The sequence below is a fragment of the Rhyacophila brunnea genome, unplaced genomic scaffold (assembly GCF_057557595.1).
Source record: "Rhyacophila brunnea isolate RB1 unplaced genomic scaffold, BYU_Rbru_1.0 scaffold_15, whole genome shotgun sequence".
In the NCBI taxonomy this organism is placed as follows: domain Eukaryota; kingdom Metazoa; phylum Arthropoda; class Insecta; order Trichoptera; family Rhyacophilidae; genus Rhyacophila; species Rhyacophila brunnea.
Window position 1 is genome coordinate 4,297,052 of NW_028232806.1, and position 27,764 is coordinate 4,324,815.

Consider the following 27,764-nt stretch of genomic DNA (forward strand, 5'->3'; position numbering starts at 1 on the left):
ATCCTTCAATTCAATGATTGAACTGACTTAGAAGTCTTTTATAAATCGTTCAGTCGACCATGAACGTCTCACCTCTAAAAGAAACGTCATTTATTGTCCGAAGAAAAAGTTATTAATGTCTTCAAAAGTGTTTCTGCAAAAATAATAATACAAAACAAAAACAGTTCAAAACAAAGTTTGTTGAAAAGGCAATGTTTGCCACAGAAATGACAGCTTCTACATTCTATGTAACATAAGTAAGTATGTAATCATTATATTGTTTATTCATTTTATCTAATTTGAGGTTATGTTGTTGTCTTCAATATGTCCAGTGTATTATGATACCACGGGAAGTTCACAAGGTTTTAAATAGTTTAAAATTAATCGTATATTATTTGTGATACACCTTTTTAAACATTGTTTATAATTTTTTTCGCAATTTTTATCGATTTAGAAAGTTTTTCTTGCAATGTTTCGAAATGTCTACATAATTATTATTACCGACTTTAATACTAGAAAAGTAATTAGTGAAACATTCATTTGTGGTTAATACATGTAAGTACTATTGTATTATTCTTTGGCAAATGTTTTTCATGCTGTAATGAACATTTTATTGTGGTACTTGTGTGGAATATTGGGATTGAAAAGACTTCAACGCACGGTAACATATAAAACCGTGAAAAATACTAATCTTAATAATCACCATAATTACCTATGAAATTATTATTAAATACAGTGACATCGCATGGGGGTAGGCAGCCCATGCGTTGTTTAAGGGTGGAGAATGACGAATGAAGAAAGTATTGATATGTCAGTCCAGAAATAATCGAAGCATAAAAACTTACGTGTCTGGAAAGTTCTTCGTATGCATTTCACCGTTTCAGTGACGTTCCGTGGGGGTAGGCAGATTGAGCGTCCCTTGGGGGCGGCAGTTACTCGAAGGGCGGAAAATCGAGGAAAATCATTTGGAATAGGACTTATATAGAAATAGCTACATAAACTTAGTAATAACGAAAATATATTTCCATTAAAAAAATCAGCTCACTGGTTTTATCGGGTTCGCAATATCTAGTTTACTTCCATTGCCCTTCGACGTCCTTGGTGTCCAGAAACGACACGTGCAGATTTGCGAATAATTAGTCTGATATTTTGTTAGTAATGTATCCATACAACACGTTTCATAGATATTGGACTCATGAAAAGATGATAAAAATAAAGTACTTATAAAAAAATGAGGCGTCATTTTGGCGCTGCTCAGGGGCGGCATTTTATCTAATGACGTCACTGCGCCGTATCACAGTTCACCGTGAAATGTTGTATCGGAAATGGTAACCGGATAAAACAGAACGTGACAAAACAGCACACGACAAAAAAAACAGTAACAAAACAGAACCGTAATTCTCAGTAGATGGATTGTAGGTAAAAAAAAAAGATTTTTGATGTATTAAATAGGTAGATACCTAACGAATTAGCAGACAATTTGTAAATAAACATAACAGGAGATGGTGGACCTCAAGCTCGAATGCCCCCCCCCCCCTCCCCAGGAACGATAAATATCACAATCTTTGATGAATGAAATGTTTGCTTATATTACCTACATATTAATAATGCTTCCATGCTGCAACACTTCACATTCTGTCCCCCAAAGTAATTCTGAGACAGTTGTTTGATAATACGAATCTAGATATATATATTATGGTAGGTTGAAATGCGTATTATGTAAGTACAAATACTTAAGAGCGTACTTCAGTGAACTTTCAACAGTAGGTGCGACGAAATTTTTCACTAGTCGCTAATCGGAGACAGAAAGTCGAGGCGTCCGCACGTCGATTTATTTTGTCATGGCGTCAGATGAAAATATTCTTAAATCGTGTAAGGATGACTAAACAACTTAACGTATGTAGTTACTTAAAAAAGAAAACAAGTCAATGAATATACTATTATTATTATTAGTAATATAACAATAAACATAACATTAAATGGACGCGTGTTGGATTTTTATGACAAATTATATTTCGTTCGGCACACGTCATTTGCACAATCCACGCATCGCCTAGCCACGATCTTTTTAGACCATGCCTCAACTGAAGTATAACCTTTTGGTAGCCTTAACCCTTTGGTTGCTATGATGTTTTTCAAAATCCCAGAGAGCAACGCCAAATTTAAAAAAATATAATATTATTTTAAAACAACTCGCTTTTCATATAACTTACCAGTTATCTTATTGATTATTATTGGTATTTGTACATCGAGCGTGCGGAAGACTAATAACAATAGCCTGCAGTAGGTTGGATTGAATAGAGGTTAGCTTGAATAGAGGATTGTCCAATTTGCCAATAATTGAAGGTCATGGCCCCCACAACGGGGGGGCTGACAGCGTGGGGGTCCGGGCTCTGGGAGGGCCCGGCGTGGCGGGTTGATCAGATAAGTAAGATCATCACAAATTTGCTTTAATACTTTAAAAAAAGTCGCCTGCGACGCTATTATACTTCATGACTTACTAATATTTGCTAATTTTAAATTATATAATCGAACGATGTAACTTTTGATTATTGTCGTATTGATACTCGACAACTCCATGATGAAAGTAGATGTATTAAAAATAGAAAAAATAGTTAATAATACACTGAATAAGGGCCCTTAATTTGAGCTGTAACAAAATTTGAAAAATTGCACACTGCCTTTAACATTAGAGATATGTAGGGGGCCGGCCAAAGATCCTAGCCTGAGGGCCCGCTTCAGGATGTGGGGGTCATGTTGAGGGTAGACGAGTCTATATTACATTTTTTTTTTATAGTTTGTCACAATCGCATTTTTTTATTGCTCTAACTTGACAGCATGACAATATTCTAATGGTTTTGTCAGCTGAACCAAATAAAGTTTAAAATATTTTGTTCGGGAATAGTTCCGACCGTTATGTTGATTAAGTAGATAATAAAATTGCCAATAACCTCGGGTTATTAATACACTTTATTACATTTTATTTCTTTGTGTTTTGATTGTATTATATAGTATATAATAAGAAGGTACAATAAGTCGTAAAGTTGATAACACTAATGACCGATTAAGTGTACTTAATTAGTTGTATCGTTTTAATGTCAATTAGAAGTTTTAACATGACGTAGGGACATACATGAATTTCCTCATTTTTCTTCTTCTTGGTCGTTCCCTCATAGCTGAGTATCGTTCCTACGATGGAATTCTGTCATATTTTGAGCGACCAAGGCTTTCCAAACCTCTCGGTGGTCGGTGAAGATACAATATATTTATGTGATTTTCCCAAAGCCTGGGTGTTTGTGATTGTTCAAAATTACTAACAATCATATTGTACGAAAAAGCAAGGACATGGTTATTAATAATAATAAAAAACCTCTCTCGATCCTCCGCTTCTCGCAAGGCAGGAAGGCTGGAGGCTACCAAAAACCACCAGTCTCTCGAAATAAATGTTTAAAAAAGTACCTACTTAATTAAATTTGCAAAATGAACATAATAAAAACCGGTTTGATTATGGAGCGGTTGAAAGTCCTAAATAATTTACTCTCAAAAATGATCGTTTTTGTAATTTCTCGTTGGTATTATGAACAACGATAATATATTGTTTTTAGCATTCAAAAGGTTAAGTATACCTACTATAAATAATTAATAAATACAATTGGATTTTTTCAGGATTCCTCAAAGGAAATGGCTTCCATAACGAGTTTAGCAATGCCTTCCATATCTGCAATGACGACTTCATGTAAAACATTAGCCATTTTGGCTTTTCTAATCATTCTGCCGTTGTCTGCTTCAATATATATTGAGCCCAGACCCAGATACATATGTCCGGTGGAGACAGCTGAAGTAAGTATCAATTTTTGTTTTAACTTCCATGTAAAGCATCAGTCGAACATGGCCCCCACAAAGGGGGAGGCTGACAGGGCTCTTGCCTGGAGGCCCGGGCTCAGGAGTGGCCCGGCGTGGTGGGTCAACCAGATAAGTGAGATAAACACACATCACAAATTGACCCTAATAGTAAAAAAGTCACCTGCGGCGCTAATTGCCTTCAAATGTTAATGTTGATTATGGTTTTAAGACATGTTATTATGCGATCCAATTTTTGATGTGTGTCGATACTCGACAATCCATAATTCAAGTGGATGTATTAAAAATCGCTAAAAAATATACTAAATACTCTTAACTTTACCTCAAACACCATTTGGAAAAAGTTATTGAGCGTTATACTGTCTTAAATCTTAGTGATAGGTAGGGGGGCCTACCAAAGATCCTGGTCTGCGGAGCCGCTTCAGGGTGTGGGGGCCATGCAGTCGAATAACTTGAGATGGGCAGATTACTTATGTGTTTAATAATTCGTAATTCTATTTTATTGCTCAATTTGTATTTTTCTTGAATTATTGTTTTTTTAATTTTATTTCTTCTACTATAAATTTTTTGCTTCGTTTTTTTCTTTACTAAATTGATTTACCTGTACTTTTTATTCTAAATGTCATGTTGTGAACGTCTTGAATTATTAATTTGTTATGTGCTCAATGCGTCTTTTTTTAAATAAATAAAACAAATAAATGCAATAAATAAAATATTAATGTAGCATTATTAAATTATTTTCTCTTTCCAGGTAAAGCTACTCCATCCGTGTGTTTGCAACCAGGGCACCGATTCCGGATTGTATGTGCAATGTCAAAATTCAGGAATGGCAACCCTCAGCGTAGGCTTGGGAAATCTGGCAGCACTGGAGATGCCCATAGAGCAGCTTATCTTGAAAGAGTGCAACATTGGTAACATACTCACTTGTACCTATACTTAATTTACGCAGCGCTCCAGGCCCCCTATGTTAGAACTTGCGAGTGCAAGCTTCCCGGTCGACATGACGTCATATGACATCATTGTGACGTACTACCGGAGTGATAATAGCACTCGAGAAAATAACGCTACTCAGACAGCGGCGCTATTCATTGTCACCATACACATATAGGTGTTTCATCGTAATAATTATCTACGCGGGCGGCATGCCTCGAGCGTGTATTGGCTGACGTCACAATTACGACATGTCGTCTGGTGCCACACGAGTCGATAGTTAGGTGCAGCCTCAAGATATGAATACCAATATCTACATCATCAGCTGTCGTAGATTCATTGCTGGATTGAGATCTCCCCAAGTTCCTTGCACTCTTCTCCGTCTCTAGTTATTCGCTACCACATACCTACATAGTATAAACTTGTTGAGTTCATTGGGTTTAGGACCTTTACAAGTGATCTGTGTGACAGTTATCCACTCGTCGAAATGTCCAGCCCATTGTTATTTTATTAGCTTGACAACATCTATCACACCTCGTCCTCCCGTCTGCTCACTTATCCATTGTGATTGTGTGTGGTCTAAATCAGTAGCGAAGGGTGAAGGTAGGCTTTTAGATCCGCCATAAATAGTCCACATTAAACTTTGTTAGTCATACGTTTTTGTTTTTATTCAACTAAGACTACAATTTACAGGTGGTGTTGGTTAGTTTTAAAAAATTAATTAACCCTGCCTAAACCAAACCATAATAGTTTTGGTATACTTTGGGCGATATGACTAAATTTTGCACATTTTTTCATTCTTACTTATTTGTTTTCATTAAATTAAGAATACATATTATTACACATGTTGTTGGTTATTTTTTTAAATTCATTAAGCCCTGCCTAAACTAAACCATAATAGAAAAAAAATATTATTCTATCTATAAAATATCCAAAATTATGTATGATATAATGATATAATTTTAGATATTTTATAGATAGACAAGTATTTTTTTACTATTATTTATTATGGCTTTGTTTTCAGAGTATTTAATTGAATTTTAAAAAAACTAACCAACACCATCTGTAAATTGTAGACTTAGTTCAATGAAAACAAATACTTATGACTGACAATGTTTATTGTGGACTATAATTATGTCGGATCTTAACAGCCTACCTCCACCCTTCTTCACTGATATTGAGCATGCCTTCCTGCTAGTACAAGTGACATATCGTCACCGTTCAGGCAAAAGTCACCAACCCTGAAAATGGCAGTTTTGAGTTGAGTATGTCACACGAAGCGTAAAATTATGTTCTTTAAGATGCAAAAGTCACCACGGTACATTAGTTAGTAAAATGTTGCTTAAATCCGAATTATTTGTTTTCCACTAAATAACTTTCGATAAAATCTTAACAAGCAAAAGTCTTTATAGGTGAATAGACATTATTGACTCTAAAAAGATAAATCCTTCGTTATAAATATACAAGCTAAAGTCACTATACTATGGATGGTGAGTTTTACTGATTTGTCATTTGAAAACTTCTAACACTTGTCTGAAATACGCAAAAATAACCAAACAGGAATAGTTTACCTTAGCTTGTTATAATAAGATCGCTTTGGTCAGATTATTAACAAGCAAAAGTCACCAAACCATAATTGAGCTACTTTACCTCCTTCAAAACCTTCCAGATGTTTTAATTAGCATCAAAAAGTACCTTAAAGAAATTATTAAGAAGACATGAGAAAATTATGTAATGTAGATACAACCTTAAAAACATTTAAATCTGATTTTTCCTGCATTTTCAAACATTCAAATTGCGATATCTCAAAACTATGTTTTTAGGGTTGGTGACTTTTGCCTGAACGGTGACGATATTATGTATTAGTAAAAATGAGTTTGTAGTTTGTTTATATCACCACGTGTCTATGTATGCATCAAACAACTGAGGTTTGCTTTTTAATCCAAATCTCCGGCCTCTCAATTAAGTGTTTATGTTGTTATTAGGCAGAATAATAAATGACAACTTACTTTACAGGAAAGCTATATGGATCTCTTTTCCATCGTTTGGATGTGAGGATATTGAAGATTGAAGACACTCCAATCATGAGCATCGAGGGTGACACATTTTTTGGGATAAATAGGACTCTTCAGAATCTTCAACTCATCAATTCTTCGCTTAATATATTTCCCAAAGAAGCTTTTAAGGTACTTTTTAATGTATTCTGTAACATTATATAATGATTTTCTAGCGTTGGTCTCCGGAATAGATTTTATTTGAAAGTGCGGGGGGATCTGTAGTGTCGCAGATCATCCCGAGCGATCTACCTCCATAGTCATGATATAATGGTTAATTTATAGATGTCAACAGACAGTGGTATGTATGAAAAGATTACTCACAGAACCAAACCGACATGGAGTTCATTTGGGCGCCTGAATAGTATCTTCAAAAGTGACTTCCCATTGTGTCTTAAGCGTAAAGTGTTCAATGAATTTTGTGTTCTACCAATGCTCACATATAATGCAACAGAAATCCAAAAATTACGAGTAGCGCAACGTGGCAAGGAAAGGTACATGTTCGACAAAACGCGTAAAGATCTCATCAATGGATAAGAAAACAGACAAGGGTACGCAATGTGATATAGGTCAATAAGCAGATGAAGTGAGTATGGACTGCACATGTCGCTTGTTGAATGGACAACCGCTGGACGAATGCCGTCATACAGTAGTACCCAAAGGGCACTGAATACCCACAGGGACGCCCTAAAACCCACTGGATAGACGAACTCATAAAGTTCGATGGATGTAAGTGCAGTAAAGGATTAGGGACCGAGAAGAGTGGAGGGAGCAAGGGCAGGTCTTCATCCAGCAGTGGATCGACCCCGGCTGATGATTATACATGGAATATTGTGTTTACATAAGAGAACCATCCTATCACACTCCGGGCTTAGATCATATCGCAAGAACACATTAAATCATAATATCTGATACCATTATATCCAACGCTCGAAATGGAAAAGTTTACGAACCGGAGCGCTCGACAAATTTTCTGAAGATATTTACATAGTCATAAAATCGTATGTGTATTTTATAAAAATGAGTGTGTCAGATTTTCTATTCTATGGCCTATCTAGCTCAGACGGTCAATATATTTTTTCCACGAGACGGAGCGATAATTTTACAAATTTCACGAGCCGGAACGGCGCTCCGGTGCGTTCCATTCCATTTACAGCTCTGATTATATCACTATAACGCAAATAATGCTCCTATTGTTTCATTGTGTTGTTTTATTTCTTAAGTACCAACCTACTTTCATTAATTAATTGGAAATTTGAAATGCAAGAAAATAAATAAACTAAATATCTAGCTTATTTTCAGCACACTAAAAAATGCCATAATTTAGATGCATTTTTTGTAAGCTAGACGCCTATCTAAAAATGCTAGATCTGTCAAGAGAAGTTGTCGACGGTGATAGTGATAAGACTTTTGTTCACAAACTCTAGAATCCGTATCATATTCGTATCAGTTTAAGTACCCCTTAGCAATTGGCTGAGACTCCAAAGGTAAGATCTTGATGGTGTCTCACAGATATGTATAAGTACAGCTAGAATGCTTACGGTGATCAACATGGATTTTCCTCACAAAATAAAGACATTACTTTGGCCACCTACATTTTAGATAAATTAATATACTTATTATATTTAATATTTTCCAGATTCTTGGTAACTTAACCTTCCTTAAGATAGATGGTCACAAAATGGAGACATTAGAAAAGGACATATTTGCCGATAGTTTTGCTGTTGGTCAATTGGAACGATTGCACATCATAAATGGAGACTTGAAGGATTTGCTTGTGGAATCCTTTCAGGTAAAATCAATCTCATATTCCATGATTTAAAAAAAAATCGAATTTCGAATTCAAATTACGAATTATCAAATTATGATTTACTAAATAAAATTACGAATTACGATTTTTTATTTGTGGTAACGTTATTGCTTTTTCAGCCTCTCAGAAAATTAAAAACACTTGACATTCACGGTAATAAGCTGACAGTTTTGAAAAAAAATCAATTCAAAGGATTGAGGGACACCGAAGTTTTGGATATAAGGTATTTAATTAAATATTATGTATTGACGTGAAAATAAATTAGCTCGTTATATGTATAGGGAACAAATGTAACGAATTGTTTTTAAAAATAGTTTTTATTTTCAGTTATAACAACATAACCAAATTGGAGAGTACGCATATTGCTGACCTGACGAAACTTTCCTGGTGTAATGTTTCCAACAATCACCTCTCTGAACTGACACGGTAAGCTTTATTTTGTATGACTCAAATTAAACCAAATAAGCAGTAAGCAACAACTGGCAGGGATTTAATCTATGGAATTTTATTAAATGCCGTCCATTCGATGTTTGCATTGTGACGGTGGTGCTTTACGGTAGCGAATCATGGCACCTTACGAAGCCTCAGAGCAACCGTATACTGAGCTTCGAAAACAGATGATTGCGACGGATACTGGGTGTGCAATAGTATGACTTTAGGAGTAATAAGGAGATAAGAGAACGCACTAAGCAAACTCTCATCACACTGAGCCTATGCGTTAGAGTAAGATAGAATTTCTACGGCTGAACTAAATATTTTTTGTCGGTAAATATTGATTTCAATGATTACAGTCATTTAAAAACTGAGGGCATATGTTGCTGAAATTTATTGTATTGTTTTTGTGTTAAATATAAAGTTGGCAGTAATTATCTTTAGTTAATTTATAGAAAATATGTGTTGTGTTTAAATTTGGCAGCCGTACTGAGAAGCAACAAGATGGTATAACGTTTCATAGTCCCACTAAATACCCACTCTCTTTATATTATTACTCTGAGGTTGTAATATAAAATCATTTCATTGAGATTTTGAAGGAGAAGCATTAACTATTCCATTTATATTTCCTCAACCAGCTTAAGTCAAAGACATTTTCAAAGATGTCATTAGGAAGCAGGCGTGACCTCATCGTATCACTTGATTTGTATTGCATCACTCACGGCCTGCTGTAGGAATGAGAGACAGAAAAGATGTGAATTTCAGCGCTTTAAACTGAGGCGTAGTTTCCCTTTACCGTGACGCGGTAGGCTCTTTGTACAGTATCTATGAGAAAAGAAGACCAAAACGACGAATGGGAAATTGTCTTTGTGATGGTGAAAGTAATGCCCCAATGTCCACAGCCAACAATACGTTAGATCAAGTTAAATAATGACAATGGATGAATGTGGTAGATTCTATATTATGGATTGATGTTATTTTAATTATTCTTACAGTGGTATGTTTGCAAGAAATGCAGTGTTACGAGTGGTACACCTGGACCACAATCACATCAAGAGACTTGACACCAACAGCTTTCGAGGAATGAGATTCTTGAGGTATTATTATGATCAATTACGACGAATTAGTTTAGCACCATATACTGTAGCCTGAAAGTTACCTAAGGTGAGGCCTATCTTATAAATCAAGAGTGGCCAAAGCGTCGACCGCGTAACTATTCCTAGTCACCCGCTTGTCTGATATGTACACATCTCTGATGCCTGTCCCACACAGCGTGCCAGACAAGCCGTGAGAATCTCGAAATTAGCCGATTATCGACGACAGTCTCTCTCTATAACCTGACGGGTAAAACAAGAGTTGATTTGTAGGTAACTCACGTGGTGACCGTATCACATAGCGGACGTGTGTGTGGCCGTTTATGGTTTTAGAAGTAACATACGTATTTTATTTATGAACTAATTACGTTGTGAGAAGAAAATAACTTGATATTTTTGAACTGTAGTTGGTATTTACGATTTGTAAAGCTAATAATATGCATATTGCTTGCGATAATAAAAGTAAAATAAAAGAACATTTTGTTTTATTTACATACTATTTTTATGTTTGTCTGAAGTCATCATTAATTGCTATTATTTTAATAACTTGATATTGAATTGGTATTCACATTATCTACATTTATTTTCAATTTAGACTAATTTTTGGCTTTAAATTACTACTTTTGATGTTAGTAGACCGCCGCCATTAATTTCAAAAGCAGGTCGCCCGTAGTGGTTAAAAGTTTGGCCACCTAGGTTTCAAAAGCATAGTTCATAATAAGATTTAATGTGCTAGGTACCAATATAATTATTGATACCTACCTAATATAATAAAATATTCATTTAATTTAATTGAATGTATGTATCGTCTCTGTTCTGGCAGAACACACTAACTGGAGAATACTAGTTTTGAGTAATTTGACTTTGAAGTTGTTAAAATGTTTGAAATAATGGTCTATCATGTGAGTTTATTAAGTAATCGTAAAAAGGATGACTTTAAAATAAAGACTGTTTATTTATTAAGAAGGTTTCCAGACAGTAAAGTTTGAAATAAGGAACATTTTGGTACTAACTCAATATGTAATTTTTTCGAATTAGTGTCTTCTGCCAGAACAGTGACGATATATTACTTTACTAATCTTTTCTTGAGTTGCGAAACCAAAAATGTTTAGATAAAGAAACCCAAGACTATCATAAAAAAATAAGTATTTTATTAAATATCATTTTATTTTCCAGGCGTCTTTACTTATCTGACAATGAGATTTCAGAAGTTGGCAGAGGTACCTTTGGTTCCATCACCCGAATCGGTACAATCGATCTCGCCAGAAACAAAATCAAGAAGATTGATTTTCAGATGTTCAGTCAACTTAATTATGTGGAGGTCAGTTCTGTCTTTTTAACCTGTTTATAAAATGCAATATACTTGGATTATGAGCCAATGAGTTTGGATTATACCTCGGGGGATTCAAAATTAACGAATTTGTGAATGGTGATTTTCAAAAGTTTATTGCATGTATTGGTAGCCATAGAAAAAAGTTCTATGTTGGTCACAATTATTTCTAGAGGAGCAAGTGGTCTGTATGGAATGGAAGTGTGATTGTGTCCACAAGGAAAGGGGGTGGAGTTTGTATCGAGTAAATGATAGATGATGGGCTGGCACTGAAGATGAACTGAATGCTCCGTAGACAATTAAGATCTTCAAATATGTGCTAGAATTTGAATTTTTTATGCGAACTTGTATTTATGGTATCTGTATTAGAGGTCATTCCTCGTCTCAATTTTATTACAGTTATCTACAATAATTGGTAAACTTGAAATATGGCGAAAGTTTAAGTTGGTAGACATGTGTGTGAAATACGTCTTTATTCAGTCATTTATGTTTTTTCCACCCGAATTGTTAGAATAGCCTCCTCTCTGATGTGGAAGGAAATTATTGTTAATAATCTTGGTCTGGAATAAGCTTTACTAACAGTTTTCATATCTGTCATTTTCATTAATGCATAACTTTCGTTGTTAGTTAGATTTATATAACATTGACATTCTATGCATTAGGTTTTAAGGTTTGAAATATAACTAAATCAATTTGTTTCATTTGAATTTCAGATCATAGATGTCTCATCAAACCAGATAACTGAGATACAAAAACTGTCATTCAAAGATCTCTACTTGACGCATATTAACATCTCACATAATATGGTCTCGACAATAGAGGCAGGTGCCTTCGAAAACTGTGCCAACATCACCGTCTTGGATTTGTCGCATAACAACTTGACGGGTTTACTACCTAAAGCCTTCGACTCGACATCATATGCCACTGAACTTCAGTTGTCATACAATTTTTTCACGGAATTGAATCAGGTACTGTTATGCTTCAAATACGTTATCATTACGTTATGTGCTGTCACGGCGACAAATTTAGTCTATGGTTTCGTCATTCCGCAAATATCTTGAATGATAAATTCAATGATTGAGAGTGCCAACTCAAATGTATTAGTATTTTGAATTATTATTCACTATTCATGCTAATTTCAATTAATTTTAACAGTTTCTACGTGTGCGTACGTTAAAATTACTTGCGATATTGCATCCATAGATAATACTTTGAACAGAAGCCAACCAGGCGACCATAGACAATAGACGTAAACAACAGACATAGTTAATAATTTAATAGAAAACCACTAAAAACAAAAAACGACTCGAGTCGAAAATGTGTAGGCCTGCAGATAATAGAAAAAAACATTCACTGACTAGTGTGGTTCATAGATGTAGTGCGATATGCGTGAGGTGACCCCATTGTTGTTCTGGCGATTACGGCAGATTTTTCTAACTGCCAATGTTCGTTTAAAGGTCCAAAATGTGCTATGGGATGGGAGCATCAGTCTGATAACATTTTAAATACTGAGAAAAATGATGTTACACATATTTTTCCCGTAACGGCAGCATACTGTGACAGCACATAACGTGATGATAATGTATTTGAAGCATTACTGACAACATTTTTTTAAGCCAAAAGGGCAATTTTGCAACTTTACAGAGGAGTAATTTGTAAATAATCTGTGTTTTATATCGATTGTCTCATCTCTTGTCCCAGTTTGGCAATTATAAATGTAACTACGATTTTATGATTATGAACAGACATAAATAAAAGGAAAACATAAATCCCTAATTATTTACATAAAATACATGTATTTTTCATTAAAAAAATTATACAAATTGGTTTGAACCATATTATATCAACATGTTCTTTCAACTTTTCGAGAATGTTCATTTTCTCATGAACTGATAATATTTTTCTTCACTGAGACATTGTTTGAACATATTACATAAAGAAAAAATAAACAATAACAAAAAACTTATACAATCGTGTTATGTAACCTTGGTCTTGGGCACTGCAGACGTGTCTATAAATAGAAACGCACACTCATGTGTCTGGAATTCATTTCAATGTCACGCATTTTTCTATAAGTAAATTGCGGGAAATAAAAATGTAAACCTGAGAATTAAATGTAGATACTAAAATATATTAAAATGAAACAACACGCAAATAGTGGGAAAACGTAAATTCCGGGCACGTAAAATCCGGAAACTTGTACATATGCAGTTCGCCGTATTACACTTCACCATGAAATGTTGTATGTTGTATCGGAAATATATGGCCATATATTAAAGATTGTCCAACCTTTTTGGGTCGTATGGTACTGACATAAAATTCATCTATCATTAAAACACGGTTTTTGTCGGCTTATCTTTACACTATACAGGAAGCCAGCAGCAAACAAATTTTGAAAATAGCTGATATACTGGATTATTTGTTAAAGGTTAGTTAGGTTTTCATTCTTGAATTCATGCATTTTGCCAAAATCAGCTATGAAAATTGAATCAATGTTCATATTTAATCTAATAAAATTGGAGACCGTATAGTATACGGTCATCTTTTTCCGATAGAAATCTCACGGCGAACTGTGCCACGGTGAAATGTTTTACGTACAATTTACATGTAACCCGTAAAATCGGGGTTTCACTATAATTCTTTTGGATGATTCAGATATTCTCAACAATAAGAGTTAAATATAATTTATATCTTCTATTCGGTTATCAAATTTATGTTGCTTATTATTATTGTCAACAGGTGCCACTGCATAACATGTCCGGGTTGAAGATATTGAACATGTCCCACAATGAGATTCACACGATTCCTAAAAGCACATTCCCGAAGTTGTACGAACTTCATACAGTTGATGTATCTCACAACGTGTTAACTGAGATTGCCAGTGCAGTGTTTCAGACACTCTTTTCGATACGGTAAGACAAAAATCAATTATGCTAACTATCAAACTAACCTTTAAAAACTAACAAGGAACTTTCATAATCATCATTATTATCAGTCGGTGTCGATCCACTGCTGGATGGAAAGCCTCTCCTTCCGCTTTTTTCGGTTCCAAGTTGGAGGTAGGCTGTGTAGATCTGATATAAATCATCATCATCAGCCTGAATCTATCCACTGCTGGATGAAGGCCTTTCCAAGCAGATTCTACTTTTATCGGTCCTGTGCGTTGCCACGTACTTCCAGCGGCCTCTAGGTCTACCTTGCGGACATTTTGAACCTCTTGGGTACCACTCGATGACTAGATTTGTCCAGCGATTGTCCCTTCTTCGAGCTATGTGTCCAGCCCATTTCCATTTGAGGTTTGAGGTATTAATTACATTGCAAACCCTTGTCTGTTTTCTTATCCAATCATTCTGCTGTTTGTGCTTTCATGTACCTCTCCATACCATGCTGTGCTACTCTTAGTTTCTGGATCTCTCTTTTACTTAAGGTCCATGTTTCACACGCATATGTGATTACGGGAAGCACATACTGGTTGAATACTTTGCGCTTTAGGCACAGAGGGAGGTCATTTTTGAAGACATTATTCAGGCGGCCGAAAGCACTCCAGCCCAGCTTTACTCTGCGAACAATTTCATCAAATATACACCCATCTATAGACACTTGTTGTCCCAGATAGATGTAGTCACTGGTTCGAGCTAAGTGCCATTGATGAAGATCTCTTTTTGGCCAACAAAGCAGTTGAACATGACTTTTGTCTTTTGTTACATTTATTTTCAAGCCTACTTTGTTGCTAACTTCAGCGAGTTCCTGCATTCTGCTTTGGAGGTCTTCTAATAGTGCACACTAAACTTTGTAAGACATACTTATTTCTTTCCATCGAACTAACAATAGTTAATATAATAATCGTAAATTACAAGTAATTACAGCGTGCATTTCAATAACATAAATTTTATTTATATTCAGACTAGTGTTATATACTCATGTTTCATAAAATCAAATAGGTATACTGACACATCTTATCTATATAAATAATAGATTATAATATAATAGCGGCTGGACACGTGCATGGATTTACTTGCACCAATAGTATGTATTTTAAACTATCACGATAATAACTGTTTACACATAAAAGTGTTAACTGTCTCTCCAATCTTAATTTTCAAGTGTAAGCGAAACACTATGTTGTCATCGTATGGTGCTATTTGACAGATTCAAACAGATTCGGATAAGTTCGTAGATAATCGGTAGAAGTCAAAATATTCTGTGCGGTGTAGTTCGTATTTCTTCTAGCAGGTTCATCACTATCATTCTACTGCGTATGCACACCCACCATACATATACGAATTATTGCGTGAAAATTCAGAAGCTTCCGGCCTTTTTTAACCATGTATTCAATCTTGTGACTTGTACGATAAAACGTATTTATACGTGCATTTTCTTATTATGGCCGCGATAATACATACTGTCAGCAGTAAATCCATGCACGTGTAAACGGGGTATAAAGGTGGAAAGAGACAAAACAATCTACCAACTTAGCTACCGTGGGTGTACAAAATATACGCCTACATAAAAAAGAATTGTAACTTAGTCACGAAATAACTTTTGCAGATGTCATTCTGGGACACTAAAGATCATATTTTTTAGTCGTCGCTTATGAAATTGTGGGTCTCGGGTTCGAATCCCGGGTTTTACAAATTTTTTTCAACGTGTGGATCCAGAGCATGTCCTTAATGGGTTGAGCAAGTGGTTAAGAGACATTTCTCGTATGAAAATCTGTTAAGAACCTCTTCATGAGACGACCAAGATCCAAATCGGATTTTAGAAGTAATTTTCACCTTTTCTATGCCTCACGATATTACTATGACAGTATCTGAGAGGCTGTAGATTTTTAACGACACACGTTGAATGTAGTCTTACTAAAAATCGCTTTTATACCGATAATTTGTGGCTTAGTATTTCATAATTATTCAAACAGATGTCACTTTGTGTTTATTTTTTTAGATTATGCAAATCAATTGACGGTGGCTAGTAATTTGAGTTTAAAGTTGGATGAGATGCCTCGCGAAATTTGTATGTGCGGCCTGTCATAGAGCGAGAAAACTCGCTAAAGGCATAGAACCAGTACTAAACCTTTGTACAGAAAAAAACTGAGTCGATTTCATTAAGGTGACGCATCAGTGAAACGGCAAATAATTTTCAACTGTAGGCGTGATGAAATTTTGGACTCGCTCGCATTCAGTGAGAGAACGTCGAGTTAGAAGCACGTCACTTTGCTTCGTGATGGCGACGGGCCAATTAATTCTTAAATTGTGTAAAGTTGACTAAAAATGTTACCCATTTACTTTAAAAAGAAAACATGTCAATGAATATATTATTATTGTTACTAATAGAACAATAAACAGAACATAAAATGGACGTATGTTGGATTTATATGACAAATAATATTTCGTTGGACAGGCGTCATTTGCACCCGCGACCCGCAATCCGCAATCCGCCATCGCCTAGCAACGATCTTTTTAGACCGTGCCTCAACTGATATACGGCCTTAATGCAATATTATTTTGTTTATTTGACAGACTCATAAATCTCAGTCACAACAACTTGGAGCAGATAAAGAATCCAACATTTGGAACTATCCCGACTGTCCTGGAACTGGACTTGTCCCATAACAAACTGACAGAAATAGCAAAAGGGGCGCTGACGAAACTCGCCAGCTGTCGGGTTCTGGATGTAAGTCACAACCAGCTGCAGAAGATATTTATGATGCCAATCAGTTTGGGGTAAGTTCAATATACAAGTACATATATTAAGACAGAGATATTCAACTATGAATGGAGATAACTGGGCAAAGTATTTGAAATATTTGAAATTTAGACATTAGATACATATAGGTTTGATCACTAAAAAAATGGTTTATAAACTATATGATTATACCAATGAGGCTTGATGTTTTTTGCTGAACTAAACCGGCTCGCACATCACAACTCGCCTTGTGTGCCTGACGGCCATAAATCAAAATTTCTGAGAATGCCGGCGAATGTTGCATGCTACAACCTCGCACATCTGCCTAGCGGCAAACGTCAAACGCGAAAAAGGAGAAGTCTCTCGTCTGCCATTTTTATTGTGTTGATTGTATGAACAAACGTCAAACGCGGTGACCACCGATGAGCGAGCAATGACAGTGTAGACAGAGACAGAGACAGAAATGGCCGATGGCCGCAGGCTGTGCGCTTGCGCGGAGCCAACATTTTTTGAGATCGACATGCAGGCTTTGGCCAATGCAACTAGACGAATGTCGCAGGGTCGCAGAGTTGCAGTTGCATCGGCCAATCTGCGAAGCTCCATTTTATAACGTTTGTTTCTTGGTTTACGATGACGTCACATTGACGAATTCGTCGTAAGACGCATGCGGCGAGTTCTGATGTGCGAGCCCTCTAACTTTCAGTTTTAGCTTGCCTACACCTTAGCGGTATGCAATCTCAATAACTGCAAACCGTTCCATACCAATGGGACAACTCTCAACCTCTCGACTCTTGGGCTCGACGATTTTCTAGCTGGTGGGGTTTAGCCATTAATTATTAAATATACATACCTACCTACTTTCTTATATTATACATTATGTACCAAGCTACTTATAATAATATGATTTTATTAATGAAGAAATGAGTAATTTTCCAGTATAATAAATAATAATAATTATTATAGACTTACCATTATCAGTTTTGAACAACTACATACAGCAAGCGTTTTTACTCAACGATGGGGTTATTTGATTTGCTCCCCAGTATGCTAACGCTAATGCATTCACATCCTTTGTAGATTGAGATTTATACTGCGGCAACGGGATGTGAGTGAGTAACCCCACCCGGTCAGTGTAAAATAGACACCATAGCTTTCTCAATTTGTCGATAGGTTTCACCGTAAAATAGAGCGTATTAATTATTTTAATACAGCGTAATCATCATTATGTTATTTTATTACATAATTTACAATCATTGCTTTATTTATTTGTATAATAATAATTTTAATAAATTGCGACGGGTACAGATGGATAAAATAAATTAAATGGTTCATTTAATCATGTATCTAAGTAGGTATATTATGACAGTGATAAAAATATTCGACGTGTATTTTTGACATGATAACGATGTGGGGATGGTCTCTACGAACCCTTAAGGTAGAGCCGGCCCTGCCACCTAATTCCAATGAGCTATCCAATGACAAAATACGAAATGTCAAAAACAATGTTTTAATCATGCGACATTTGCGTGAAGTTTGTTAGTTTTGACAGAAAATAAGACATAATCTGATCGGCGGCGAGTGATAGTGTAAGTTCAGTTGGGAATAGCAACCATAAAAATAATCACATTCGCCCTGCGAGATTCCTGTGCACTAGAAGAAATTGTATCTGCGCATGTTCTAGGTTAAATTGTTCTACTATAATTATTTATTCGTCTTATAACGTCGTGAGTCCCAGGTTAGAGTCCTGGGTCTGGAAAAATACTGCCAAATCTTCAATGTCAAAATAATTATAAAGTCATTTAATTTCCTCCTCAGCGACATAAACCTCTCACACAACAATATATCTTCAATTCCGGAGAATGTGTGGCCAACGATGAACTCCCTGCTCGGTATCGACCTCACCGGTAACCCCTTATCAACAGGACTGTCTTCGGAGAGCTTCAGGAATCTCCTCACCGTGAGGACATTGACGCTAACTAACACCGGATTGCAACAACCGCCCTGGGAAGCTCTTAGTCCGCTGACATCTTTACAGTATTTGAAATTGGATGTATGTACATTGCTAAATTTGTGAAACTATTTCTTATATATAATTTTTAAATCCAAACTCGATGACAGATAAAACAAGATGGCAGCCTAAATATCAATTCTTTTATAATTATCATCTGATTTCTTGGTATTTAAAATGTTATCATACTAATGCTTCCATCCCATAGCACATTTTGAACCTTTAAACGAACATTGTCAGTTAGCAAAATCTGCTGAAATCACCAGAACAACAATGAGGTCACCTCACGCGTACCGCGCTTCATCGACACCCGCATGACTTATTGAACGTTTTTTATCATTTTCTACATGCCTACACACATTTCTAATATTTTTCTGTGGCCCCCTAACCATAAAAACGGCTAAAGGGAAAAAATAGAAAATTGAAATTTTCAATTACAAAATTCAATTTGAAGAAAAACAATACGTCTATTCATGTGACTGATGTAAACTGGCAAGTTTATTTAGACAAACGAAGATCGTCTCCATTTATGACGTCAGGACGGTTACGATCTTTGGGGGCACTAGAAATTGGACATACAGTGATTGAACTATCTATGACATTTTTCAGAATAACAACATTACAAAGCTTAAAAAGGCAGCGTTCGGTCGTCTGCCAATTGTCTTTGACTTGGACTTGTCTAACAATAACATATCAAGTGTGAGCGAGAAGACATTCGATGGATTACTGCAGTTGCTGACTCTTTCACTCAGGAATAACAGCATCACTAAAATACCCAATGGCGCTTTCTTTGGACTGGTGTCTATGAGGTAATTATTTTATTGCGGTTAATATATTCATTCAGGGGTCTGCATTCAACAAACTCGCATGAAGGTTAAGGCTATATTCTGTGAGGACTAAATGTCGTTTGTTCAATGAGTGCTTGCTGCTTGTGATCCTGTATGGTTGTGAGACTGTCGAATCTTAGGGGTACATTGGTACGACTGCGTTACAAACATTCGAGTTTGTGAGTGCGCACGGCAACCCTCGTTAATTGAACTAATCACGAAGAGATGCTTCACGTGGCTGGGGCATGTGTTCCGGATGCTGCCAGAGAATGCGACACTTCGTACCCTTGTGACACAACCTCAAGGGTTCTATCGCCGTGCCTGGCCATCCCTCATTCTACAACGGTGCTACAAAAGCGATATACGCGCTGCTGTAAGTCTGGCATGGTGGGAGGCAGTGACGTCCCTAGATAAAATGCCGCCCGTAGGCAGCACCAAAAAGCCGCCTCATTTTTATACAGTATTTTTATCACCCTTTCATGAGTCGAGTGTTCAGTCCAATGTGTTGTATGGATACATGACTAATAAAATATCAGACTAATTATTCGAAAATCTGCACAATCTGTCGTTTCTGGTCACCAAGTACGTCGAAGAGCAACGGAAGTAAACTAGATATCGTGAACCCGATAAAACCAGTGAGCTGATTTTTTTAATGGAAAGATATCTTCGTTATTACTAAGTTTAGGTAGCTATTTCTATATATTCCAAATAATTCTCCTCGATTTGCCGCCCTTCGAGTAACTGCCGCTCAATCTGCCTACCCCCACGGGACGTCACTGGTGGGAGGTGTGATAGTTAACGATGGACCGAGAGAAATGGCGCAAACTTGTGCTTGCCCTATGCGGAAATGCTGGGGCGTGACAGGGTAAAAGAAGGATATATTCAGGCATTTTATCCAGATGTACTTAAACCATTGAAAAACCCTCGAGAAGATGGGGTCGAAATATATGAATGTACTTACCGTTTTTTTTTGTCAACAACATATCAATACCTAATAAAATCAAATTATTTTATACGATATTGTTTTATTTGAAAATAAATTAACAATTGTTTTTAGATCTTTGGATTTATCTATGAATCGGCTGGAGAGAATAGAGAATAAAACAAAAGGACTTTTGGACGACTGTCTTTCACTTGAACGGGTGAGATTTAAATTTAATTTTTACTTATGACTAAAGGATATTGTAACATTATCTCTTTGGAGCAAGATGAACATAATTACACTTTAAAGCTGTTTTAAACCCTTAGGCTGTTAAGATACAACATAAATAGTGCACACTAAACTTTGTCAGTCATACGTACATTTGTTTTCATTGAACTAAATATACAAAATTGCAGATGGTGTTGGTTAGTTTTTAAAATGCAATTATAGCCTGCCTAAACCACTATTTATGTCTGATTTTAATTACTCAAATTATATTGTTGATTCTGAAATATTACAATCCAATAATTCAACAATTTTGGTATTTCATGGGCTTCCTATTGCAAAATATTATGTACAACTTAGTTTTCAGCACCATAAAATACATCTACAATATAAAAATCAATTAAAGCAGACAATAATTAGAAAATTAACATTTTGAGCGCCATCATAATATTATTATATTCATTGATTTTAAATTGTTTTCCAAATCTCAAGTTTAATTTCAAATTATTAGTATTCAGTACTATCAAATACAATTTTCAACTGAAAAACAATCAAATCAAACGATTATTGTAGTTAAATTGATATTTATAAATTGGATCTGCGCAAAATAACTGTGGACATTTCTTGTTTCAATTTTTGGCTTAAGTAAAATTATATAACATACATATATTATTTTCTTTTTAGGTGAATTTGAGTTACAACAAGATAAGTTACCTAACTCGTAAGACGTTCCCCAGTGATCCCTACATTCCGTACAAACTGTACGAGATTGATTTAAGTCACAATTCACTGCCCGCCATAACCGTGGATCTGTCTTATGGCACCAAGCAACTGCGTGTACTTAATATGTCGTACAATTCTATCAACACTGTCAGAAAATGTGAGTACACACTTCAATATATTAAATTACTTTAAGATTACTATATACGAATATATTAATAATTTAGTTACTAGGACCCCAGACCCCTAGAAACCAATAATGGTGTAGAAATAACTTTTCATACAAAACAGAATTAACTGAAAATGAATTCAATTCTACTTAAAGATGGCTAAAAGTATTAAAAAAATGCATTGGCATCGTGTTCTGATATATTCTAAAAGTTTCAAATGTCTAGCTACTCGGGAAGTTAGTTAAAAATCGATTGCAAGATTTGTACCGGACAAAGAACCACCGGACAAATAAGAATACGAGCTAAGAAAAAAGTAGTAAAATGAATAAATGTATGGAGAAAATCATAAACTAAAATGTCAAAGAATGTTTCCTCATTACATCCGAGATCTCGCTATATCCGTGATCGTAATAACCGAGTGCGACTGTATTAAAATAATATGTTTTATTTTTCAGATGTTATAAGCAATTTGACATCACTTCGAATTTTGGATTTGTCGAACAATAACCTGAATGATTTAACATCAGAAAAAGGCAAGAACATATTTTTTCTTTTATTAATTTCAAACTATTTCCCTTTTCTCCAACTTAAAAGTGAACAACGTAATAATAACACCAGCTGTCAGTGGCGAAGGGTGGAGGTTGGCTGTTAAGATCCAACATAAATAGTGTACATACATTAAACTTTGTCAGTCATTCCTATTTAATTTTATTGAATAAGACTACAATTTACAGATGGTGTTAGTTAGTTTTTAAAAACCAATTAATCCTTGCATAAACTAAACAATAATAGTTTTGGTATGTTATGGGCAATTCGACGAAATAGTGCACACTTTGTTGGTTAGTTTTTTTAAATTCATTAAGCCCTGCCTAAACCAAACCATAGTAGACAAAACATATTATTCTATCTATAAAATATACAAAATTATGTATAGTTTAATGAGATAATTTTAGATATTATTTTGTAGATAGATTATTATTTTTTGACTATTATCTATTATGGTTTGGTTTCGTAGTGTATCATTGAATTTTAAAAAACTAACCTATATCATCTGTCAATTGTAGACTTAGTTCAATGAATACAAATCGTATAACTGACAAAGTTTATTGTGGACTATTTATGTTGGATCTTAACAGCCTACCTCCACCCTTCGCCACTGACATGTGCCACCAAGATCTTTGGTTTTCGTTAATAAAGGTTGTATTTTTAAAAGTGTGAAGCATTTATCTTAAAATTAATTTCAGGTCTCTTCACCCTGCCTGTCAACATTACCAAGATCGATCTGTCGAACAATGAACTTATTACGTTGCCAATTGACGAACTGGCAAATGCTACCAACTTAAAAATACTAAACTTGACAGGCAACATGCTGGAAACCCTTGATGACAAACTTGTAACAAATTTCATACGTAACGGATTACGTGTTTATTTCCAAGGTTAGTTTTTAAAATGTTACTTCCATAAATTAATATCATCAGCTGAGATTGGTACTGCTGAATGAAGGCCTTATCCAGCTCCTCCCACTTCATATTGGCTTGTCTCTGCCAAGCATTCACAGTTACTCCCCGAGATGAAGTCCCGATTTGATCCTCTGTCGCCCATTCGCCCATAAAAAGTAACTTAACTCACTCCGTGTGTCCAACGCAATTGGTGCATTGCCATTAGTTGGCCATTAGTTGGCCATTAGATACTATTAGCATGTTAATTAAATGTGGTGATTAAATAGTAATTAACAGGTTCGCAGTGAATGAGTTAAAAATGAGGTTACACTACATAATATATGTAGAAACGAAAAAGGACCTAATCCACACAAATCAAATTTTACAGGAGGCACAAAACGTTTTTTCTTAGTTAAAATACAAAATAGACATAAATTTAAAGTGCGTGATAATTAATAATTTGGTTTTTATAACCCTAATCTGATAATAATTATTGAGTTAATTAAAGAAAGACCAACAAAAATGATGGTTAAATAGTTTTTTCCACTTCATTTCCTTCTTTTTTTTATAAAAAAAATTGCCAGCTAAATTTAGATAATAAATCGGCGTTTGCAGCTTACATTCTTTGGGCACAATGTGTATTTAGTCGTGTACAACGTTATTATTCAATAAAACATATTTTGAAAAAATTGACGGTTACACCCTTTTTACTTTCTACACTGAATATGAAATTCTCAACTAATTAATGTCTTTGTGTTTATTCCAGAAAACCCCCTTACATGCGACTGCTTTTCAAGACCTCTGAAACATTACCTCAATCATCTGACGCAGTCGGAAATATCATCAGACTACTTTGCGTACTCTAACCTCACCTGCGCTCTACCGCTCAGCCTTAAGGACACTGATTTTATGGACATCAAGGACAGCCGGTTGGAGTGCAATGAGAACGTTGAGATTAGAAGGATCTTGGATGAAAAGGAAAAAGAGCAGACGGAAATTGGGAGTTCGCATTTTGAACCCGAGCCGGATTTAGCGTTCCGTGGTGTTGAATTGTAAGTACATATCAATTGCGAAGGGTGGATGTAGGTTGGGGAGATCTGTCATTTTTTTTGACCATGTCCGATTCTTTGTATTTCTTGTATTAACAGATTGTTGTATTTACGAGAAAAGTATGTTAGCCACTTCTTCAAACAGGCTCAATCTATTAAGTTCATACTTTGACTCCAAACACACATTGAAATCAATATGTCGGACCCACAACATTATAAGCCAACGCTTTAGCCACTCGGGCATCGTGGGCGACATAGATAGTGCACATTAAATTTTGTCACACGTAGTAACTACATAATATTATTTGTTTTCATTGAACTAAATATGTGTTGGGTCACTAGTGTGGTGTTCGATGTGTAGATTGAGGATGATGATAATGAAGTCTACGATGTAGCAGGGTGAGATTTATTAGCAGCGTATCGGTACAATAGTATATTATACATGATAGTTACGAGCTAGGTACTTGGGTTCGAGTGGCATCTAGATAAATTATTCTTCGTTATTTATACAATAAAAAGTAACACATTAACATTAAATTTTGGTACATAATCATATTAGACTAATTATAGAATCAGCGTTTTAAATTGAGTAGCGAAATGAAATATTATTTGTTATTACAGTTGTAAGAAAATATGATACTATGAAAAATGATTATTCGGCTAATACACCGTAATGGTATAATGTGCTGTGATATGATATAATAATATACCGTATCTAATGTCGCCAAACAACTTGCTGATTTAGCTAAGATTGTTTACTGGAAATGGATTCGCCGGGAATATATTACTGCAGAGTAATTTGATATCTTAAACAATAGATATTTGATCGCTATTATTCTGCAGCTACATATGCAAAATGCGGATGATATTGGTTAGATGCAATTAAACCCTGCCTACGCCAAATCATAATAGATAAAAAATATTCTTCTATCTATAAAATATTTTCTATCGATTATTGTTTGGTACAAATTTATATGAATTTTGAAAAACCAACCAACACCATCAAATAAGTATGACTGACAAAGTGTGCGATATTTTTATCAGATCTCCATAGCCCACCTCCACTATTATGGATTGGCTGGCAGGGTTTCATTGAATTTTAAAAACTAACCAACACTATCTCCAATTTGTATACTTAGTTCAATGAAAACAAATAGGTATGACTGAAAAAGTGTAGTGTGAACTATTTATGTCGGATCTCTACAGCCTACCTCCACCCTTTACTACTTATACATATTGTGTATTCTTCTATATCCCCTTCTTGTCAGAAATTCTTTGCAACCAACTGAACCGTATTTAACGTTATCATGCTGTGGTATATTATAACTAAATATATTCAATTTATACCGTAAGTCTTTCCATGCATAGAGTGCAAGACAAAATGATTTGAAGTGACTTCAAATATATTACTCTTAGCTACATATATTTGGTTTCTTTGTATAATATTTTACTCCACTGCAGTGTGCCACAGATTCATTATATATTTGCTGTTTCAAATCTAACTCAAAATTTTATGTTTTAGCGCCCAAGAAGCCATCCGAGTCCAATGGTATGTCCGCTCATCATCTGATATATCAGACTTCCGAGTTGTCGTAAGAACACCCAACAACGAGATCCTCCACACTTCAGACATCCCGTACAACAAACGACAGGAGATGTTCAAAATCGAAGGCCCATTGAAGAAAGCCATCGAGGATCGTACCCCAAATCTTCAAATATGCGTCCTTGCTTTGAAATCCTACATAGCGACTGCAAATTGGTTTGACAGTCAGTGCAAACCATTACCGGAAGACTTCACGAGGTTGAAATATAAGAACTTTGAAGAAGATTCAAGGAATGGTTACAGGAGGAGGTCATGGTTTAGTAGTTCTGGATCGAAATCTTTTATGAATCGTCGACAATCGTTTGGGTTTGATTCTGTGCTAATATTTACTGTTATTGGCGGTATTTTGGCACAATTGTACATGGTTTAATTTTACTCTGCATATGAGAAACAAAAGAATGTTTCAAACAACAAAATTACTTTTAATTAACTTTGCTAAACGAAAACCATTATTCGAAATTTACTGATAGTTTTGATTTTCTGAGTCAACGTATTATCCTGAATAAATCAAATGAAGATTTTACTTTCAGATAAGTATAGAGTTTTTATCACAATTTTGAAAAACTCAAATTTAACTTAATAATTTCGAAAACAAAAAAAAACTATCTACATTTACTACATTAAAAATGATGACATGCAATTTGTTATTCATAATTCGTAATTGAAAATTTCGCTCCATTAAAATTCGAATTATCAATAATTTTACTGAAATTTTCGAATTACGGCTTATCTTTATTATATTCGACAAAGATAGATTATTAAGTGCAATTTTTTATATAATAACTAAAGGTTTTTTATAAATACCTATTACTAAATAATATTATGAAGCCTTTTAACAAAATAATAATATTTATAGACCTACGGTTATAATTATTATTTTACAATAATTATTAAACAATTCTTTAGAACAGTACTTCTCAAACCAATGGGCGCGGCCCCCCTCAGGGCCATGGACCTCCTCCCAGGGAGCCGCGAAATATTTCAGTATTTGAAGAAAAAAATTATAAAACTTGATTAATATCTCGCATTAAACAGAGCAACTTTGCAATACAACTGGATGAATCTACTGATATTACAAACTATACACACTTAATGATTTTTGTAAGATATCGTGTTATTCCCAAATTTATGACGCTTTGCTTTTCTGTATGGAACTTTTGGTGACACCAAAAAGAATAGATCCACCATAATCTAGAAAATGATCATAACAATGTATATATAATAATAATTAATGGTAAAGTACCTACTGTTGGTCACTAAAGACTCAAATTTTAGGGAGTGGGAGCCTTGGATTTTTTTTACTGATTTCGGGGGCCGTGGTATAAAAAATTTGAGAAGCACTGCTTTAGAAGAATATTTATAACGCTGCCGATATAATAAATTATAATTATCTAAAAAAATATATGAAAATCAATATTTTTTTCTACATTTCCATAATATGTTATGTCTGTATTCAGATGCTAAATATAGATATGTGAGTATCTATATTTATAGGTACCTATACTAATAAAATAATTATTATGTGTTTTTCATGTAAAAATGTATATATATATATATATATTATGAATATTACAGAACTCCTTCAGTGGAATGCTGCCTTGCTTTACCATTATTATAAGATTGTAAAAA

At 34.9% G+C, this 27,764-nt stretch overlaps 1 protein-coding gene across 2 annotated transcripts; it reads left to right on the forward strand.

Annotated features, from left to right (window-relative positions):
- The first annotated feature begins 90 nt into the window (after positions 1-90).
- conv (insulin like growth factor binding protein acid labile subunit convoluted) lies at positions 91-27,126 on the forward strand. Of its 2 annotated transcripts, none has more exons than XM_085942874.1 (20): positions 91-240; positions 3,646-3,819; positions 4,592-4,751; positions 6,787-6,956; positions 8,464-8,616; positions 8,754-8,857; positions 8,962-9,060; positions 10,062-10,163; positions 11,337-11,481; positions 12,204-12,458; positions 14,230-14,402; positions 17,007-17,210; positions 18,988-19,222; positions 19,790-19,989; positions 21,065-21,149; positions 21,839-22,034; positions 22,500-22,577; positions 23,289-23,480; positions 24,250-24,535; positions 26,055-27,126. In XM_085942874.1, the coding sequence occupies exons 2-20, from the start codon at positions 3,661-3,663 to the stop codon at positions 26,503-26,505; spliced, it is 3,447 nt and encodes a 1,148-aa protein (XP_085799000.1). In that variant the 5' UTR covers positions 91-240; positions 3,646-3,660; the 3' UTR covers positions 26,506-27,126. The 2 variants fall into 2 exon arrangements, with proteins under 2 accessions (XP_085799000.1, XP_085798998.1); XM_085942872.1 differs by having other exon boundaries at positions 91-236.
- The last annotated feature ends 638 nt before the right edge of the window (positions 27,127-27,764 follow it).

Excerpts from the sequence above, each read along its gene's own strand:
- conv (XM_085942874.1), top strand. The coding sequence starts at position 3,661 with ATGGCTTCCATAACGAGTTTAGCAATGCCTTCCATATCTGCAATGACG. Across the intron at positions 4,752-6,786 it reads CTTGAAAGAGTGCAACATTG|GAAAGCTATATGGATCTCTT; the intron begins GTAACATACTCA and ends CTTACTTTACAG. Across the intron at positions 19,223-19,789 it reads TACAGTATTTGAAATTGGAT|AATAACAACATTACAAAGCT; the intron begins GTATGTACATTG and ends GACATTTTTCAG.